The following is an 18,124-nucleotide window of genomic DNA, read 5'->3' on the forward strand; positions in this document are numbered from 1 at the left end:
ACCAAGCAAAAATGGCATGTTCAAAGAAGAAGAAAATACCTAGAATATTTTCTATAAATAGATTAGAAAAGGGATAAAGATATAATAGAAAGACTAGACATAAGGTGTCCACAGGCCATTCACAGAAGATACACAGGATCAACAAACTCATAACTATATGCTTAGTCTCATCAGTAACCAGAAAAAGTAAATTTTAAGGATCATCAGGTCACATATCTATCAAAACCCCAGTAATTTCTTCAAGTTTGATAGCATGCAGTTTTAAGAAAGATTCCAAGAAAGTTACCTGGAACTGCCAGGGAAAGCTTTTGTGAGGGTATGTTTTCCACCAAATATTAAATTTTTAAGAAATCATAAACTAAGACACAGAATTTGTGGCTTCTCACCCTGGAGAAACGCTCAGCCAGCAGGCAAAAGTCAGGAGTAAGGGGGTTCATTGCAACATTGCTTTTACATGGAGTCAGGCTGAAGCCAACTGAAAGCATGCTGAAGAGGAACGGCTAAATAAATGGGAGTATATTCATCATGCAGAAATCTATGTTATCTCCTTTAAAATAAGGAAGATGCACTCATTGATCTTTTGGGATTCTTTGATGGTAAAGCTGTATAATTCTGTGAGGCATTCCTCAACCACAGCTGAAATCAAAACAGTAATTACTTTTGTGGGACCTTTCATCCAAGGACACTGGATGTTATCTCCTTAAGCTTTGAGGAAGGACAGTAATACTATGATTACTCCCACTCTTCTGTGGACACAGGAGGTTCCAGGGGTTAGGGTATAGCTTAGGGCAAACTAATAAAGCCAAATGCAACCTCCCCACTAATTAAAACATTCTCCCTGTTAATGTTCACCAACAAAAATCTTCTCGCCACTGACACCAGTCTTGAAAGTGCCTGTATGTTCTTCCAAAAAAACAGAACCTCCTCCTTTCCCCTACACACCTGGAAAATCATGCATTATATATAACCAAAGCCGCAGTTGTCTTGTAGAGCAGACCCATGGTGGTGGCTTGATGCCCAGTGGAGGACCACCACTATCTTCATGGTAGTTGTCCGTGTGTAGGTGAGCGAGTCAAAGACATAATTGCAACCCAGGCAGAACTGGGCAAAATTCAGCAGATCATACTTGAAATGGAGCAAACAATTGATCATAATTTTCAATTGAACATCTCCTTCCTTTCTTTGTTATGTGCTGAGAACCAACACCTGAAGCTGGGCCAGTCAATGCAACTAAAGCAGAGGAGATGCTTAAAGACATAAATTCCCACATGTGTCCCTAACAAGAGCATGAAAGGCACAATTGAGAAATCGGTCAAATGCACCAGGACGCGGTCTCTCAATCTCAGCACTGTGGGCATCTGGGGCTGGATAGCTCTCTGGGGTGGGGCATCCTCAACCCTGTAGGGTGATGAGCAGCATCTCTGGTCTCCACCCACCACATGCCAGGAGCACCCCCTCCCCAGATATGACAACCCCAATTATTCCCACACATTGCCAAACAGCATGAAATCATCCTGTCTCCGTGGTGAGCTCCACTGAACCAGACTGATAGGAAATCATTCTCGGATGATTTCAAATGCTGTTTATTCATCAAGCAAGATTCTGATTTTCTCATCCAGGGTTGTTGATTTAGAATAGGATCTCTGTGATTTTATTATTTTTCTCTCCTAATTTAAATATATGAATAAAAATTGAACGTAGAAATTTTCTCATTGCTTTATTTTACTAATTCCTGCTGGAAAGAATTTAATATGTTGACTGTGGTATCTTGTGGTTCCTCACTGAAGAGATTTCTAAAAAGATTCACATAAATCCCCAAACTTCCTCCAAACTGACTGATATTCAATGACTTTATTTTTTTAATTAATTAATTTATTTGAGAGAGCGAGAGAGAGAGCATGAATAGGGAGGAGGGGCAGAGGCAGAGGGAGAAGCAGATTCCCCACTGAGCAGGAAGTTGGACATGGGGCTCGATTTCAGGACCCTGGGATCATGACCTGAGTTGAAGGCAGATGCTTAACAGTCTGAGCCATCCAGGTGCCCCTATTCAATGACTTTTGCAACATCATTATTATAAAATATAAAGGAGAATACTCAATAGCATGAAAAAATTTAAATACATCTGTTATCAAAAACATACTCTTCCCCCGCCAGCAATTCATATACACCCACATTTTCTGCTGGATGAGATAAACCCATCTCTCCATTATTTGCTTTCCACTAAGAAAAAGTCCACTAGTAAAACATTAAATGACAACAATTATGAAGTAAATTCAGAGACCAGAAGCCTGGTTTCTAAACCAGCAAAACTGTTATGTTATGTGTCAACTTATGATTTTCAATATTTTGGTATTCATTGAGTCACTGTAATGGTACGAGCTGCATTATCCCATTCAGGGATTATACCAGATAGTTTCAAGAAAGAAAGAAGGAAAGAAAGAGAAAGAAAGAAGGAAAGAAAGAGAAAGAAAGAAAGAAAGAAAGAAAGAGAAAGAGAAAGAGAGAGAGAAAGAAAGAAAGAGAGAAAGAAAGAAAGAAAGAAAGAGAGAGAGAAAGAAAGAAAGGAGGAAAGGAAGGAAGGAAGGAAGGAAGGAAGGACGAACAAATTTTAAAGTTTGTAAACTTACTTGTACAGACTTTATCATTTTACTACCGAGCAAAAGTCCCCCACCTCCATGACCTTTGATTAGCCCACTTACTCGTCCCCCTCAGAATAGCATAAATACCCTTAAACACATAAAATCCATATTCTACAAGTGTCCACTCACAGGTGAATGGATTAATCAAGTCTGGGACATCCCAAATCCAGTGGAATACCATTCAGCAACGACAAGGAGTACTCTCTTAATAATCTAGTCAACAACCTTGAGGGATCTCCAAATTGAGTATGCTGAGTGAAAGAAGCTACACAAAACAGTATATAATACCTCCTGATCCCGTTTATATAAAATCCTAGAAAACGCAAAAGAGAGAGAGAAATGATTTGATACAACGAATCCTCAGCCCTTCACTCTCCGCCTTGTCGACCGTTAAAAATTTAAGCACGCCAAACTGGAACTACGTTAACTTCACATATTTTCTATTGAATTACATGAACTTAACAAATTTTACTTACTGGAAACAAGTTGTTTCTCCAGCTCCTGCATTGGTGGACACTGGTCCTGTGTGTCCAGGCTCCTGCCACAGTTCCAAGTGACTGCACTCACTATTATAATTAAACATTTATTAAGTACCACGGTTGGGTACTACTCAAGTCTGTCAATTATCTTTATATGTAAGCATAACCCACCATGGCAGCTGGTACATAGTTATTTAGCAAAGGGATCTTTCATCTCAGCTTTCAACTGCCATCAAACATACATATATAATTAAGGGGACTTAATTAACTCAAATATGTTTTCTGTCAGGATAATTTTTTTTTAATTTAAATTTTTTTAGAAGGTTAAAAAAAAATCTCCACCAACGACTCCAGTTAGGTTTTCAAAACAGCAGAGAGTAGGGGTACAACAAGGTGCTTTTCAGCATCTTAAATTCTATCGCAAACTTTCAAGAGTAGCTTCTGTCTTCTGGTCTAAATGTGTCTTATAAACATTGCATCTTTAAGCCTCAACACACACCTCTGAGGAGGGTGAGCATCGCTAGCTGCATTTATAGGTGGAGATATCATGGCACAGAAGACACGCTGTATGCAAGATTCAGTTACACACTCCTGGAAGAGTAGATGATAGAAGACATGCTTAGAAGATAGATAGGTAGACAGACAGATGATAGATGGGTGGACAGATGGATGGATGGATAGATAGATGATGGATAGATGGATGGATGGATGGATAGATAGATATAGATGGTAGATATGATAGATAGATGAATGGATGGATTGATAGATGATAGATGGTAGATACAATAGGTGGATGGATGAAAGCATCGATAGATGATAGATGTATACATGGATAGATAGATGATAGATGGATGGGTGGATAGATAGATGATAGATGGATGGATGGGTGGATGGATAGATGATGGATGGATGGGTAGATAGATGATAGATGGATGGATAGATGACAGATGGATGGATGGATAGATGATAGCTGGATGGGTGGACAGATGGATGGATGGATGGATAGATAGATGATGGATAGAAGGGTAGATAGATGATAGATGGATGGATAGATGACAGAGAGATGGTTGGGATATAAGAATTGCTTCTATCATAGGACTTTTTCTCATTTAATTGTACCCTTTATTACAGTCTACCCTTTCTTACAGTCTGAAAATGGGGATAGGTGCACAAGGACAAGGAGAGAGGTTCACATGAGAATTACCGTGAAAAACACAGCCATGTCATCACCCCAGCAACACAATTTCACCCAGGGCTCCATAATTTCTGGAGCTACAAGCGAGGAGCCAAGCTTGCAAGGAGGCCATACTTCAAAGACATTCTAATCCTGGGATCCTCCAAGCCCTCACCCTGCAGTGCAATCTCTGCAAACAGACCTTTCTCCCTGGGGATCATGTTTCGCCTTTAAGGCAATCCCGCAGTCTCCGTGTGATGTCTGGGCCGCTGCCGAATACTATAAAATACGACCCCACGGTCGTGAGGCATAAAAGCAAACAACAGTGGAAGCCCAAGGTCCAGGTGGGCAGCGGTGGGGTGGGGTGGGGGGGAGTACAGTCCGAATTAGAACTTACCTGGCAGGAATTCATGAACGCTATGTAGATGCACAGTTACATGTCATCTGAGGGCCCCCAAATGACTCAAAACCCAAGCACACAATGACCTGGTTTCAGGGCAGCAGAAAAATAGGTTTCTGGGAGGCGCTAAATCCAGGGTGTGTACAAAGTAGCCGAGGGCTTTGTTCCTGTGATTTCTCAGCTACGAGGAAGAACCCCCAGCTTCCAGGAGAAGCAGCAAGAAGCTGTAAGTCTGGGTTCAGAGCCTCCTTGTGCCCCCTGCCCTGCAGGACCGTGACAGCCAGCAGAACTTGATGATCACATGTGTGTCAGCCGTTGGTGGAACGCATTGTCACTGGGGGTCCTCAATGCAGCAGTGTCGGCAGGCATTGTGGGTTGTCACGACTCCGGGGTGGGATGGGTGGTAGTGGAATCTGGGGGGTGCAGACCAGAGATGCCGTGTAACACCCTGCAATGCACAGGACCGCCCCTACAGAAGAGAATTTCCTGGTCCCTAAATGTCAAAAGGTCCCCAGCCAAGAATGCGGTCTCCTCACCGAAGGGAGAGCAAGGTGCGCTGAACCTCAGGTCACCTGGGAATTGTGATTTAGATCTCAGAGACCTGTCTTCTCTTAGTTGACGTCAGGTAAAACAACAACAGAAGGAGTCTGGCTGCCTTCCTTAAATACCAGCACCATTCAGCAGACCTGCCATGGAGCGCCAGGTATCCCCACGGAAAGGGCGCCTACCCTTCTTCCTTTGATTTATGAAATTTGCAAAGAATTTTTAAAGCTGTGGAGTTAAAGACGGTTATCTGCCCAGCAGGAGCCTCAAATCACAACTCGGCCATGCTCGGGCCGCTGAAAGCAAAAAAAGAAAAAAGAAAGAAGAAAATACACGAGGGGCTTCGAGGATGGATCCTTTGATAGGATTCCACCCCCAGCAGTGTGCAGAAAGCTCTTATTCAGGAAAGTTTTGGAAAGGATCACATTTGCATCTAATGCTGCCTGAAATCTGCATCCTGGCCCCCGAGGAAGGAACGTGCTCCCTAGTGAATAGAAAACAAACAAACAGGGCGCCTGGGTGGCTCAGTTGGTTAAGCGTCTGCCTTCGGCTCAGGTCATGATCCCAGAGTCCTGGGATCGAGTCCCACATCAGGCTCCCTGCTCCTTGGGAGCCTGCTTCTCCCTCTGCCTCTCTCTCTCTCTCTCTGTCTCTCATGAATAAATAAATAAAATCTTTAAAAAAAAAAAAAGAAAACAAACAAACAAACAAATATGACACAAAACCCAGAAGGAGATCACAAATACGGTCATAGGGTTAGGGAGGTGCGAAGGTATTTGCATAGGATGGTGCTTGCTGATGTAAGCAGAGCTGTGTTCTGTTCCCTTTTTTTTTTTTTTTTTTTTTAATTTCTGAGGCAGATGCCAGAGTTAGGGGGGGAAAAAAGCTACAAAATTTTAGGACCGTTTAAGAGGCACTTTTCAAGGCGACGACTTTCCCATTTTGGGACACGGCCAGCAAATATCCCTCTGAGTTGAACAAAGGTCGGGAATGAATGAGTCACTGTTCTCAGCACGAGTCCTCCGGGCTCCTTCTGGGAGGGTTCCGTTTTATAATGAAGAACAGAAGGTGCTCTGTAGAAAACTCACATTACCATAGCACCAGGTCGCCGGCTACCGCCTTGTCCGTTCTCTCTGGACAACCGAACTTGGTTTCTGCCACCTCCTTGCTGTGGGTCTGGAGAGCGAATCAGCTGTGCACATGCGTGTAGCACCCTGAGCAGGCTTGGGGACTTGCAGCAGGGGAGTGCCTCCGGCCCCCGGGAGGAGAGGCCATTCCCTGCCTTGCAGGAGCAGCCCCTCGCCTCCAACCTCCAACCTCCGGCCACTCAGGTAAGCGGCTCTCCTGGGGCTCCTGGCAGGGTGGTCCCAGCACGTCCAAGGATGCTGGGCAGCTATCCCGAACAGCACGCCGTCACGGAGAGCACACCACGTCCTCGGAGGCGGTCTGTAGAAATCTTTTAGAAGCAGTTTTGTAAAAAAAGGGGGGAGAAAATGAAAAGCGAAAACATCAGTGACACATTTCTACCCCCTCCCCTTCCCCGGGGTGATTTCCAAAAGCAATGCAGACTGGAATGAACTAGAAACATAATCCAGAGGTGGGGGAAATGGAAGGATCCTAGATTCCTACAGGTCTCAAAGCATGTGGACTGGATGTGGAAGAGATCCTGGAGATTGGAAACTCAGCTAAATTTGGGAACAGGGCTCAGACGGAGTGGCAAAGGCAGGCTTGCCGCCCTGGGGCTGGAGGACAGCCAGGAAGCAGGGTTGCAATCTCATCCCGGTCTGGAAGAGAGTCAAAGCCTACATTATGCGTTGCACCCCATTTTCCCTATCTTTTTTCTAAAAGCTGACGTCCAGTTGACCGATAACATTGTCTAAGTTTGACGGACACACGTGTGCCTTTGGTACATGCGCGAATTGCTCTGTGATTACGACACGGGCCCTAGCTAACACCTTCCGGACGTCACAGAGTTACCATTCCTTTTTTCGCTTTGAAAAAGATTAAGATCTGGTCTGTTAGCCACTTTGAGCACTGTTGAGGATGAGCGCTCTGTTGTGCAGTCGGTCGCCGGAACTTAATCCTCTTCTCGTTGTAAGTTTGCCCCTTAAGCCTCACCTCTCCAGCGCCCCCCCAACCCCAGCCCCTAGGAACCACCATGCTGCTCTCTGCTTTTCTCCCCGCTTGTATTTTCTTAAAGTTTTCTCTGCTAACAGGAAGCCAATCTGAAGGAAAGTATGCAGCATTCTATAAACTGCTGAGGTCATTGCAGCTCATTGCATTACATAGAGGTCACTCCCTTTATGTAGCTAAATGTCTAGAGCATATCCTTTAGAAGATAGGCCAAAGATTTGGTGTAAGGAAACCTCATATGAGTTTTCAATTACGATTGTCAGATAAAGAGTCTCAACCGTAACCAGATATGACAGATATAACCAGCCACCTTCCCCAGAAAAGTCAGAAGCATCCCCTAATAGGTTTTTTCTGGCAAAAAACCAAAATTTTAGGTATAACTAGATAAAATTCCTGTCTCAGCGGCACATACTTTATCCTATAGCATATATTTTATATTTTATATAGTACATACATATTATACATTACCATATAATAATGTATAGTATGTGTATATATATTACCATATAATGTATAAATAATATAGTACCATATAATAATGTATAGTATGTGTATATATATTACCATATAATGTATAAATAATATAGTATGTAATTTATAAATATACATAAATAAAAATATTTATACAGACCCCCTAAGAGGTCATGATTTAAGATGTGTAGCCCAAAGTCGTGCACTGGACCAAACTAAAGGTAGGTTGCACATGGATAGTATGAAAAGAAAGCATTTCCAGCTTCCCTCCTCTGCTCATTCTGAGACACGCTGTTCGAAACCCTCTACCTGTAAAAGCAAATCAGGCACACAGAATCCCCGACACCTTAGCTGTCCGTCAGAGGAGTGGAGTGGCTTCATGAACAACGCACACCCTGCGCGCTTCCGACTCTAGGACATTCTGGAAAGGGCAAACTTATGGAGATAGTAAAAGGTCAGTGGTTGCCGGGGTTGGGGGCGGGGAGGGATGAACAGGTGCAGCCTGTTCATGCTGCCTGAAATCTGCATCCTGGCCCCCGAGGAAGGAACGTGCTCCCTAGTGAATAGAAAACAAACAAGCAAACAAATATGACATAAAGGTAGAGTGGGGATTTTTAGGGCTATGAAACCAGTCTGTAGGATACTATAACGGTGGATCCATGTCGTTATACATTTGTCCAAACCCATAGAATGAGCACCACGAAGAGTGAGCCTCGATGTAAACCAAACACTTTGGATGGTAGAGAAAACACATCGCTACTATCACAAGGCGTAACATCACGCACCCTCCAGAAGCAAAATAAAAATGTGCACAGAGCTGGGTGGCTCACGCCTCACGAAAATCCTTCCTGGAAATAAGTGAAGTGAATAAACAGCCATGGCTTGATGCTAGACCTTGCCCAGTGGTGGAACCCACCAGCCTTTATCGAATCTGAAAACTTCCCTATGATGGATGCAGTCTCCGGTATCTACATACGGCCCGCAAAGGAACCTATCCTGTGGGGTCTTTTTCTGCACAAGCTTTGCCCTGTTCCAGCAGCATATAATGGCCATCTGGTTGACCACAGGCTCATTGCCCTGTCCTTCCACTGAGATGAATGCCGTGTGCGAAGGTGTGAGAAATCACCTGAGATGGCCAGGGAGCTTGCAAAGAACCCCGTATCACCTGTGAGCAAGGACTGACATTCACAGAACATGAAGGACACAGAAAGGTCAGTCTGCATTGGAAGGACACAGAGCCCATTGGCCTCTCCCAGGGAGCAGCTCACATGGCACAGGGTGGCGCTCATAGGAGGGCTGGATGCTCCCCAGACTCAGGAGCACCCTACCCCCACACCGTGGAAGCCAACATCTCTTCAAACAACTGATGAGTAGAGCTTCAAGGTCACTGCAAGGGCCAAGCCAGGTCAAGGTCATGGACCCACAAAAATCCAAAGTTGGCTTTGCCTTAATGTCTGAGCCAGGGGCTGGGGGGTGGGATGGCGAGTTTGTATTTAATCAGGACAGAGTTTCAGTTCGAACAGATGAGAAATTTCCAGAGGTGGATGGTTGCACAATGGTGTGAATCTGTTCAATGCCACTGAGCTTTGCACTTAAAAATGGTCATGATGGTGAATTTTGTTATCTGTATTTATGGCAAGTAAAAATTTTTTGAAAAATACTTGTATTGGAGATCATTTCAAGTCAATAATCTTAACACTTAATTTTGCGTTTTCTTTCCTTTCTACCTTCTATATCAAAGATCAGGAATCTATGGTTCATGGGGGCAAAACTCACCTGATCTGTAAATAAGGTTTCAGTGGAAGACAACAACACCCGGTCATGTGTCTATCGCCCATGGAGGCTGCCATGTTATAGTCGCAGAGCAGAATAGTAGCAACAAGGATCATCTTGGTAGAAAAGCCCCAAATGTGTATCATCTGGCCCTCAGTAGACACAGGTTCTACTTTCTTAAGACAGTGTTCAGCATTTTAAGGGCCTTTTCAATGGGGAAGACCATTCTTTTTATGAGTTTTCAGTTGTTGTTTTAAGGTTTCATTGATAGCATCAGAGAGAGTCAAAGTCTCCCTTTCCTCAGGTACTTAGTATTTTATACATGGAATTAGTGCACATCTACTGCCTTTGTTCTGATAGACCTCTTTATTTCTTCCAGGAAATAAAAGGCAGGAGAGAACATGTTACCTCGGGAGCACTCTTGGTAAGACAGCATTACATGCGATCCTTAATCTGCTGCTTCTACGTTTCTTTTTGTCCCTTTGTGAGGACACATTGACAGAGTGGTCTTGCTCACTTAGTCACTGATGGTACATCTGGGGGAGTGATCATGGAACTCAGGATTCCTATCAGTGATCCACACTTCCCCACCCGGGAGCCTCTGAAGGAATTCTATTTCACTTTTCCCAAACCCAGCTGTCCGGTTTTCCAGGGAACCCATATTGCAAATCTTCTTTGGAGACTCCGATCTCATCTTTATTCCATGGCACTGGGGATTGCAACAGTCTTGTCCTGCTGTGTATGCATGTGCCCAAGTTGGCTTCCATATATATATATATATATATATATATATATATATATATATATATATATATATATAGGAGGGACTCCACAGACGCCACGGTTATGGTAGTAAAGATAGTGGGATAGCCACCAAGCTCCATGGCAATTCTTTCTCCTGATATGCCACCACCATATCAGGTGTCTCTGCTCTGGGCTGGAACCTCCATCACTTCAAAAGACCCACTTCCCATCAGGTATCCGTGAGTGAAAAAAGTCAGTCACATTCACGCTGGAATATATGGAGACTTTTAATAGACTCAGAATCACCAGTTGGCATTGGTAAGCCCTTGCCCTGACTGTTCATCTCTGTCTTGCTCTGCTCAGTGGCCCAACTGCCTAGAAAGTGCCACAGATACCCAAGTTCAACACAGTTTCCTTATTTAAGGAAAAATCAAGAAAGGGCAAAGGGGAAGGAGCTATAACTTTTCTGGAGACCTAATCCATGCATAAAAAGAAAACCAAATAAGGCTTTTTCTTAATCATGGGTATGATCACCTAACAACAGACCCTACGGCTTAAAAAAAAAAAAAATGTTTACAGTTGAAATAAAACCATCAAGAGCATGAATTGTTTTCAACGAAGAAAAAAAAAAAAATCAAATGCCTAAGAATGTATTCACACTCTTTGGCAATGGGATGCTAATATCAAAGTCCCCTAAAATGGGTGACACACCTACAAAAGTCCCACTTACAGAAGTCACATACATGACATGGAATAGCAGTGTTAATTAAGCGTTCGTCGGCACCTTGTCTTTCAGGAGCTGGCTGACTGTGACAGTCGGCGTGCTTCTGGGTGTGAGGCCATCAGCTTGTGGGGATTTATCTGGTGCACGTCCAAACATCCTTCTTCTGATGGCGGACGATTTTGGCATTGGCGACATTGGTTGTTACGGCAACAACAGCATCAGGCAAGGGTCTGAGAGTCGCTCGTCTGACACCCTGAGGAAGACACCACTGACAACGGATCCAACTCTTCATATGCGCCATCCAAACTTCGACAGGATTCTGCACACACTTCCTTTCACGCCCCCTAACCCTTCCTTCTTCCCACCCCAGCACTAACCCCAGCTCAGATTCATCCTACCTGTGACTCATCACTTCACTTTTAGACGTGGTTTCCATCAGCATGGTCCATGATGGACAATGTTCAAAAAATCGGTGGTGTTGCATCAGAGTCAAAAACCCAAGCTTACTCACACTCCAGTTCCACCCATCAGCCCAAGTCCACCCACTCAAGCATGACTTCAGGGCTCCCTGCTGAAAAGCTCTGCTTCCGACGGACAAATCCCTGTCCCCGTCACCACCAGATATGACAGGCTTGCCTGTTATTGCTGGCACATCTGTCTTAGAATGAGCTCACCCCATCACCTTGATCACATTCTAATTGCCCTTGGGGACCCAGCTCAGGCAACACCACCAACATGCATCTGAATCCCACCCTCACGTACCGACTACAATATGTTGGTGCCAAGAGGTCCAATTTTCTGATCAAAACTGTGAGTCCCATGAGAGAAGGCACTCCAGACTCTCAATTCTGGATTACCCATGATGCCCATCTCCATACCCCAGCATGTTGCAGAAACTTAGTAAACAATATCGAATTGAGTTTATGTTTCTTCGATGGTTCGGGTGATATTTGAAGTTCTTGCCACTGACTTTTGGTCATTCCTAAGAATACCTTGATGTGTTAAATGACGATGCGCTGATTTCCTTTCTTTTCTTAAAATTCAAATTCAATTAATTAACATATAATGTATTATTGGTTTCAGAGGTAGAGCTCAGTGACTCATCAGTCTTATATAGTACCCAGTGTTCATCACATCATGTGCCCCCCTTAATGTCCATCACCCAGTTACCCCATCCCCCACCCACCTCCCCTCCAGCAACCCTTTGTTTCCTATAGTTAAGAATCTCTTATGGTTTGTCTCCCTCTCTGATTTCATCTTGTTTTATTTTTTCCTTCCCTTCCCCTATGATCCTCTGTTTTATTTCTTAAATTCCACATATGAATGAGATCATATGGTAATTGTCTTTCTCTAACTGATTTATTTTGCTTACCAGAACACCCTCTAGTTCCATCCACGTCATTGCAAATGGCAAAATTTCATTCTTTTGATGGCTGAGTAATAGTCCATTGTCTATATACAGACCACATCTTCTTTATCCATTCATCTGTTGGTGGACATAACGGCTTTTTCCATAGCTTGGCTATGTGGACATTGATGGGCCAAATTTCTATTAAATATGTATATATGCTTGTAGAAAAACCTATGTGCTTGTCTGTTAGGGAATAACACTGTTCATGTTTCCCTCTGTAGGACTCCAAATATTGACCGCCTTGCAGAGGATGGTGTGATGCTCACCCAGCATGTGGCAGCTGCGTCAGTGTGCACCCCAAGCAGGGCTGCTTTCCTAACAGGCAGATACCCTCTCCGATCAGGTTTGTCCTCTCTCATGTCTAACCATGGCTCTGGAGAAAAACACACTCCCTATATTAGAGGTATTAAAGCATGCGTCCACTGCTGTAGTGGGGAGAGAATAATCTACTCCCTCCATATTTCTACCATCAGATTAGAGTCAGTAAGAGCTATAGAACCCCACAGGTAATGAGGTGACACAGGCAGGGGGATTGAGTAGAGAGTAGACCAAAAGTTCAAAAGTCTGTGTGATGTCTTTGGCATCCTTCTGCCCTTTGGCCCTAAAGATAAGGAACCTCCATATCAAGAGTTATCTCCTTTAGTTGAAGCCAACTGATTGTAGATGTTAACCATATCTTGAAAGACCTTCATAGAAAAACCTAAACTAGTGGACTAGTGTTTGAATAACTGGGGACTGGCCTGGCCATGTGACACACTAAACTGACTCTCACAGACCCTCATATGTATGGGTCCCTGGTACTTTCTCATGCCCCCAGGGAAGAAGGAATCCTGGCTAATGTAAATTTATGTTCCACTGGTCTTCCACTGAACCAGATGCATGGTCAAAGTTTTAGAAAATCTCAGAAAGAATTCTCCTAGTTCCCAAATGATGATCGATGAGATATGTTCAGTCTTGGAGCCAAGTAGATCTTCTCTAGTAAGACTGAACTATATTCATCAAAATGGTCTAGGAGGCACAGAGCATCTTCCAAGTCAGTGTTTCTCCACCGTATACTGCAGAGCTTTAGAAAAATATTTAACCTACATTTTTAAACACTTGAGTAGATGCCTTGGGTATGTTGGGTCAGTATGAACTATATCCATCGCTCCCTACTTTATTACCACACATGAATCTTCTGGGGCATCTTGCAACCATTCCAAATCCCAAATTCCACCCCAACCAAGTAAAATCACAATCTCTGGGGGGCACCTGATTGGCTCAGTTGGCTAAGCATCCGACTCTTGATTTCAGCTCAGGGCATGATCTCACCGTTGTGAGATTGAGCTTCGCGGGGCTCCACATTCAGCCTGGAGTCGGCTTGAGATTCTCTCCCTCTCCCTCCCCCCCGCACCTTTCCCCCTGCTCACACACTCTCTCTCTCTCCCTTAAATAAATAAATAAATAAATAAATAAATAAATAAATAAATAAATAAAATCTTAAAATAAAATAAAATCACAACCTCTGGATTGACAACCAGGTTTCAGAATATTTTGGAGCTTCCCTAATGATTCCAAAGTACAGATGAGTTTGAGAATCTCTGGATTATATAAAGAGTTGGTAAAATTATAAAACTATTTTTAATTCTCTTTCCTTTTTCACTTAAGTCTCTTTGTGTTTATAACCTTCACATAACAGGACAATAAGTCTTCTCACTAAGTTTTCAATTAATGTTTCACTGCATATTTTAAATGAAAATTAATAATAATGATAAATGTCAGTGTGTGATAGTAACATTTCTTTGAAAATGCTTCCCCAAAGGTATGGTTTCCAGCAATGGTTATCGTGTTCTTCAGTGGACCGGAGTATCTGGAGGGCTCCCAACCAATGAGACAACTTTTGCAAAAATATTAAAAGACAAAGGATATGCCACTGGGCTAATAGGTATGTACATTTTTTTAAGTATTAAGCACATTTCCCTTATATGGAGAGTGTATTCAACCAAAAAGCTTGGAAATGAAATGGTTTTAATGCAGTGGGATTGTCCATCAGACAGAAAGCTCCATGAATGCAGGAATGACCTCAGTACCCAGACTGCCTAGTGCAAAGTAGATGCTCAAGATATATCAGCTTAATGAAACACCTGGCATTTCACAGTATTTGCTGATACACATGATAAAAAAAAAAGGAAAAATTTTTTCTAATGTCAACAAGTTACCAACAATTTCCATAATGTTGTTTTCCCTAAATTCTGCACAGAAATGTGACTGCAGGGCATAATTCTTCCCTCTCTGTTTCCATAAATAGCATGCTTATTTTTCTGGATGTCAATAACCATGTCATGTATAGAATGAAGTACAGTTAAGGGTAGTAGTTTCTTGGGGCGCCTGGGTGGCTCAGTCGGTTAAGCCGCTGCCTTCAGTTCAGGTCATGATCCCAGGCTCCTGGGATCGAGTCCCATGTCGGGCTCCCTGCCCAGCAGGGAGTCTGCTTCTCCCTCTCCCTCTGCCTGCAGCTTCCCCTACTTGTGCTCTCTCTCTATCTCTCTGTCAAATAAATAAATAAAGTCTTAAAAAAAAAAAAGGATAGTAGTTTCTTGACAGGGGACCAACCTGTCACTGTCATTATCATGTTATAGTGACAATTTTTATTAACAGGGCCATTTATTGATCATAAAGACCAAGACTAGCTGATACACCAAATATCAAATCCAATAGGCTCATTATCATTTTTTTTTGAGACAGAAGTCTATTGTCATGGAACATTCCTTGGAAAATCTCATGAGGTTTTCTGGATGAGAGACGGTCATTTGGGGTGGTGGGAAGACACACAGGTCTCTATCAACACTCTAGTAGTGACAGTAGAGAAGCTAAGCATCTGCCATTGATTGAATTGAAAGGTGTGCTCTGTAGAACGTATCTCCTACCATGACCCTGACCACCATTACAGTGGTTTAACAAAGAGAAGGACAATTCCAAAGTCAGGAAACCCTTTACCCATGCTGAGTACAACAGATTGTTTTCTAGAACAAGGTGAGCACTCTGTGCCTTCCTTATTGCTCTGCCACAGAGCTTTGAAAATTCAGGTACAGTAGACTGAATAACAGTCATCAAAGATGTCATGTCCTACACGCTGGAAGCTAAAAAAATATTACCTTATATGGAAAAAGGGTCTTTGCCGATGTGATTAAATTAAGGATCTTGAGATGAGGAGATTATCCAGCATTACCCAGGTGGTCCTTATAGGCAAGGGCAAAAGTCCTTTTAAGAGAGACACAGAGGAATATATGACACAGAAGGGGAGAAGGCAGTGTGCCTACAGAGGCAGAGGTGGGAGGGATATGACCACAAGTCAAGGAATGCTTAGAGCCCCCAGAAGCTAGAACAGGCAGGAAGGATCCTCCCCAGGAGCCTACAAAGGGAGCATGGCCCTATAACACCTTGATTCTGGACTTCTGGCCTCAGAACTACGGGAGCATAAATTCCTATTGTTTTAAGCAACCATGTTTATGGTAATTTGTTTCAGCGGAACAGGAAGCAATATACCACGTAATGCTGCCACACAGGGTCTTCATTCCTCTGTCTCAACGAAGCCAGGTTGTGGTTGAAATAGCAGTGAACACTACTTACATCCCTCTACTTCCCTACCCTATTCCTGTGTGCAGCACAGCACCTGGAATGTGGCAAGCATGCAATACCTACTAATCAATGATCAGTTAGTTGTCACATGGGCATCCTTTTTCCCTTTCAGGAAAATGGCATCTGGGTCTCAACTGTGAATCTTCCAACGATCATTGCCACCACCCGCTCAACCACGGATTCGACCATTTCTATGGAATGCCCTTTTCCATGATGGGAGATTGCATCCACTGGGAACTGTCAGAGAAGCGTGCAGGCATGGAGCACAAACTGAATGTCTGCTTCCAAATCATGGCCTTCACTGCCCTCACACTCACTACTGGGAAACTCACCCACCTGACATCGGGCTCCTGGACTCCGGTCATCTGGTCGACCATTGCAGCCATCTTGCTCTTCATGACCTCCTATTTCATGGGGGTCTTGATTGTTCATGCAGACTGCTTTCTGATGAGAAACCACACCATCACTGAGCAGCCCATGCACTTTCAAAGGACAACGTCTCTTATTCTCAAAGAGGCCTCGTCCTTTGTCCAAAGGTGAGCACCGAAGGGGTTAGCTTCATCCTAGTGCTCTGGTCCCTGATGAAAATGCATTTCAAAAAGTCTTTCCACTTTCTTTCTGTAATGGAGATATGAATAGTGAAATCACCCTGGGCCAGAAAGATATTTTTGGTAAAGTGTGTCAGAGATGATGTTCAGTTGAGCCCAGCCTGATTGTGCCCATTGAAACAGATGACAAGTCAGTTGAAATTTGCTGCTGTCCCCTCCTACTTGGAGCCATCCCCATTAGGTAAGTACCCGCTGATCACCACGGGCCATATTTAACTAATAAAACAAACTGAATCCCTTGAAGATTTATAATAAATTATAAATATTTTTAAAGCTCTATCCTCAGAACTAAGTTGTCCTGTTGCTAACTTTATGCTCAATGTAAATTTGAGTAACAAAGGCACTTAGTATGTCAGAGCCAAGAGGGGCATGATGAAAAGCTACACCACACAGGGGCAGTTCCATGCTCCCCAAGTGTGTTCCAGTAAAGTATGAGACACCATTGAACCCCAATTCACCTGCTGGTGATAAGGCTGTGATCATGTTTCAGAACATTCTTTTCATGGAATTGTCTAACATGGGTCAGAAATGATGCTGATAATTACAGTTGACCCTTGGGGGGGACGCTGAAACTATGTGCTGCTGAAAATCACATATAACTTTGACTCCCCCGAAACTTAACTGTTGATAGCTTATTGTTGACTGGAAATCTTACTGATAGCATAAGCAGTCGATCAACACATAGTTTGTATGTTACATGCTGAGTTCTTACTACAAAGTGAGCTAGAGAAAAGAAAACATTATTAAAGAAATCATAAGGAAAATACATTTATAGTACTGTACTGTATTTATATTTTTAAAAAATGCACATATAAGTGGATCTGCACAGTTCAAACCTGTGTTATTCAAGGGGCAACCGTACCTTGCAAATTTCAGCGGGTGACCTAATGTGTCCTAAGTAAGTCTAAGGTGTTCGCTTTTGTTTCAGTTCTTTAAGAACAGAGTGGGCCATAGAGATCAGATGGAGAGAGGGACAGATGAGGCATCACCTAGATGGGGGAACACTCAAATTGAAATTAATAACCTAATGTCATTTTTAAAGTGTGTTTTAAAATAACCATGTCATATCCTAAACTTTGTTGCTTGAAGGCAATTAAAAAGAAAAGCAAATATGCAGTATCACTTTATTCTGTATGCTAAGGTTCAAGGTGGGAACATATCCTGAAGTAATTGAAATAAATGTCAGATCAGACAGTTGCCTGGTGTTCTGTCTTACCTTCACCTACCAGAAGTATGTAGAGTTATAAATTGATAAAATTCAGGAAAAATATGTATAACATCAGTGCGAATTTTTCAACAGACTTTAGAAAGTTAGTCATCACATTAAAGAGTAACAGATACACTTGTTTAAGGACATGACAGCCTAGATCCATATTTTGCATCTCTAGGACCTCAGTCTGCACTTTA

The 18,124-nt window shown here is 43.0% G+C and overlaps 1 protein-coding gene across 1 annotated transcript in view; it reads left to right on the plus strand.

Moving 5' to 3' along the window:
• The first annotated feature begins 7,893 nt into the window (after positions 1-7,893).
• Positions 7,894-18,124, plus strand: part of ARSL (arylsulfatase L) — a 19,414-nt gene continuing 9,183 nt past the window's right edge. Inside the window, exons 1-7 of the mRNA XM_081807982.1 lie at positions 7,894-9,050; positions 9,992-10,036; positions 11,153-11,302; positions 12,713-12,834; positions 14,293-14,415; positions 16,222-16,645; positions 17,568-17,575. Of these exons, the coding sequence (XP_081664108.1) occupies positions 10,014-10,036; positions 11,153-11,302; positions 12,713-12,834; positions 14,293-14,415; positions 16,222-16,645; positions 17,568-17,575 (850 nt within the window). The 5' untranslated portion in view covers positions 7,894-9,050; positions 9,992-10,013. The remainder of the gene's footprint in view (positions 9,051-9,991; positions 10,037-11,152; positions 11,303-12,712; positions 12,835-14,292; positions 14,416-16,221; positions 16,646-17,567; positions 17,576-18,124) is intronic.

The sequence above is a fragment of the Leptonychotes weddellii genome, chromosome X, assembly GCF_054177405.1.
Source record: "Leptonychotes weddellii isolate Sample4059 chromosome X, ASM5417740v2, whole genome shotgun sequence".
NCBI lineage: Eukaryota > Metazoa > Chordata > Mammalia > Carnivora > Phocidae > Leptonychotes > Leptonychotes weddellii.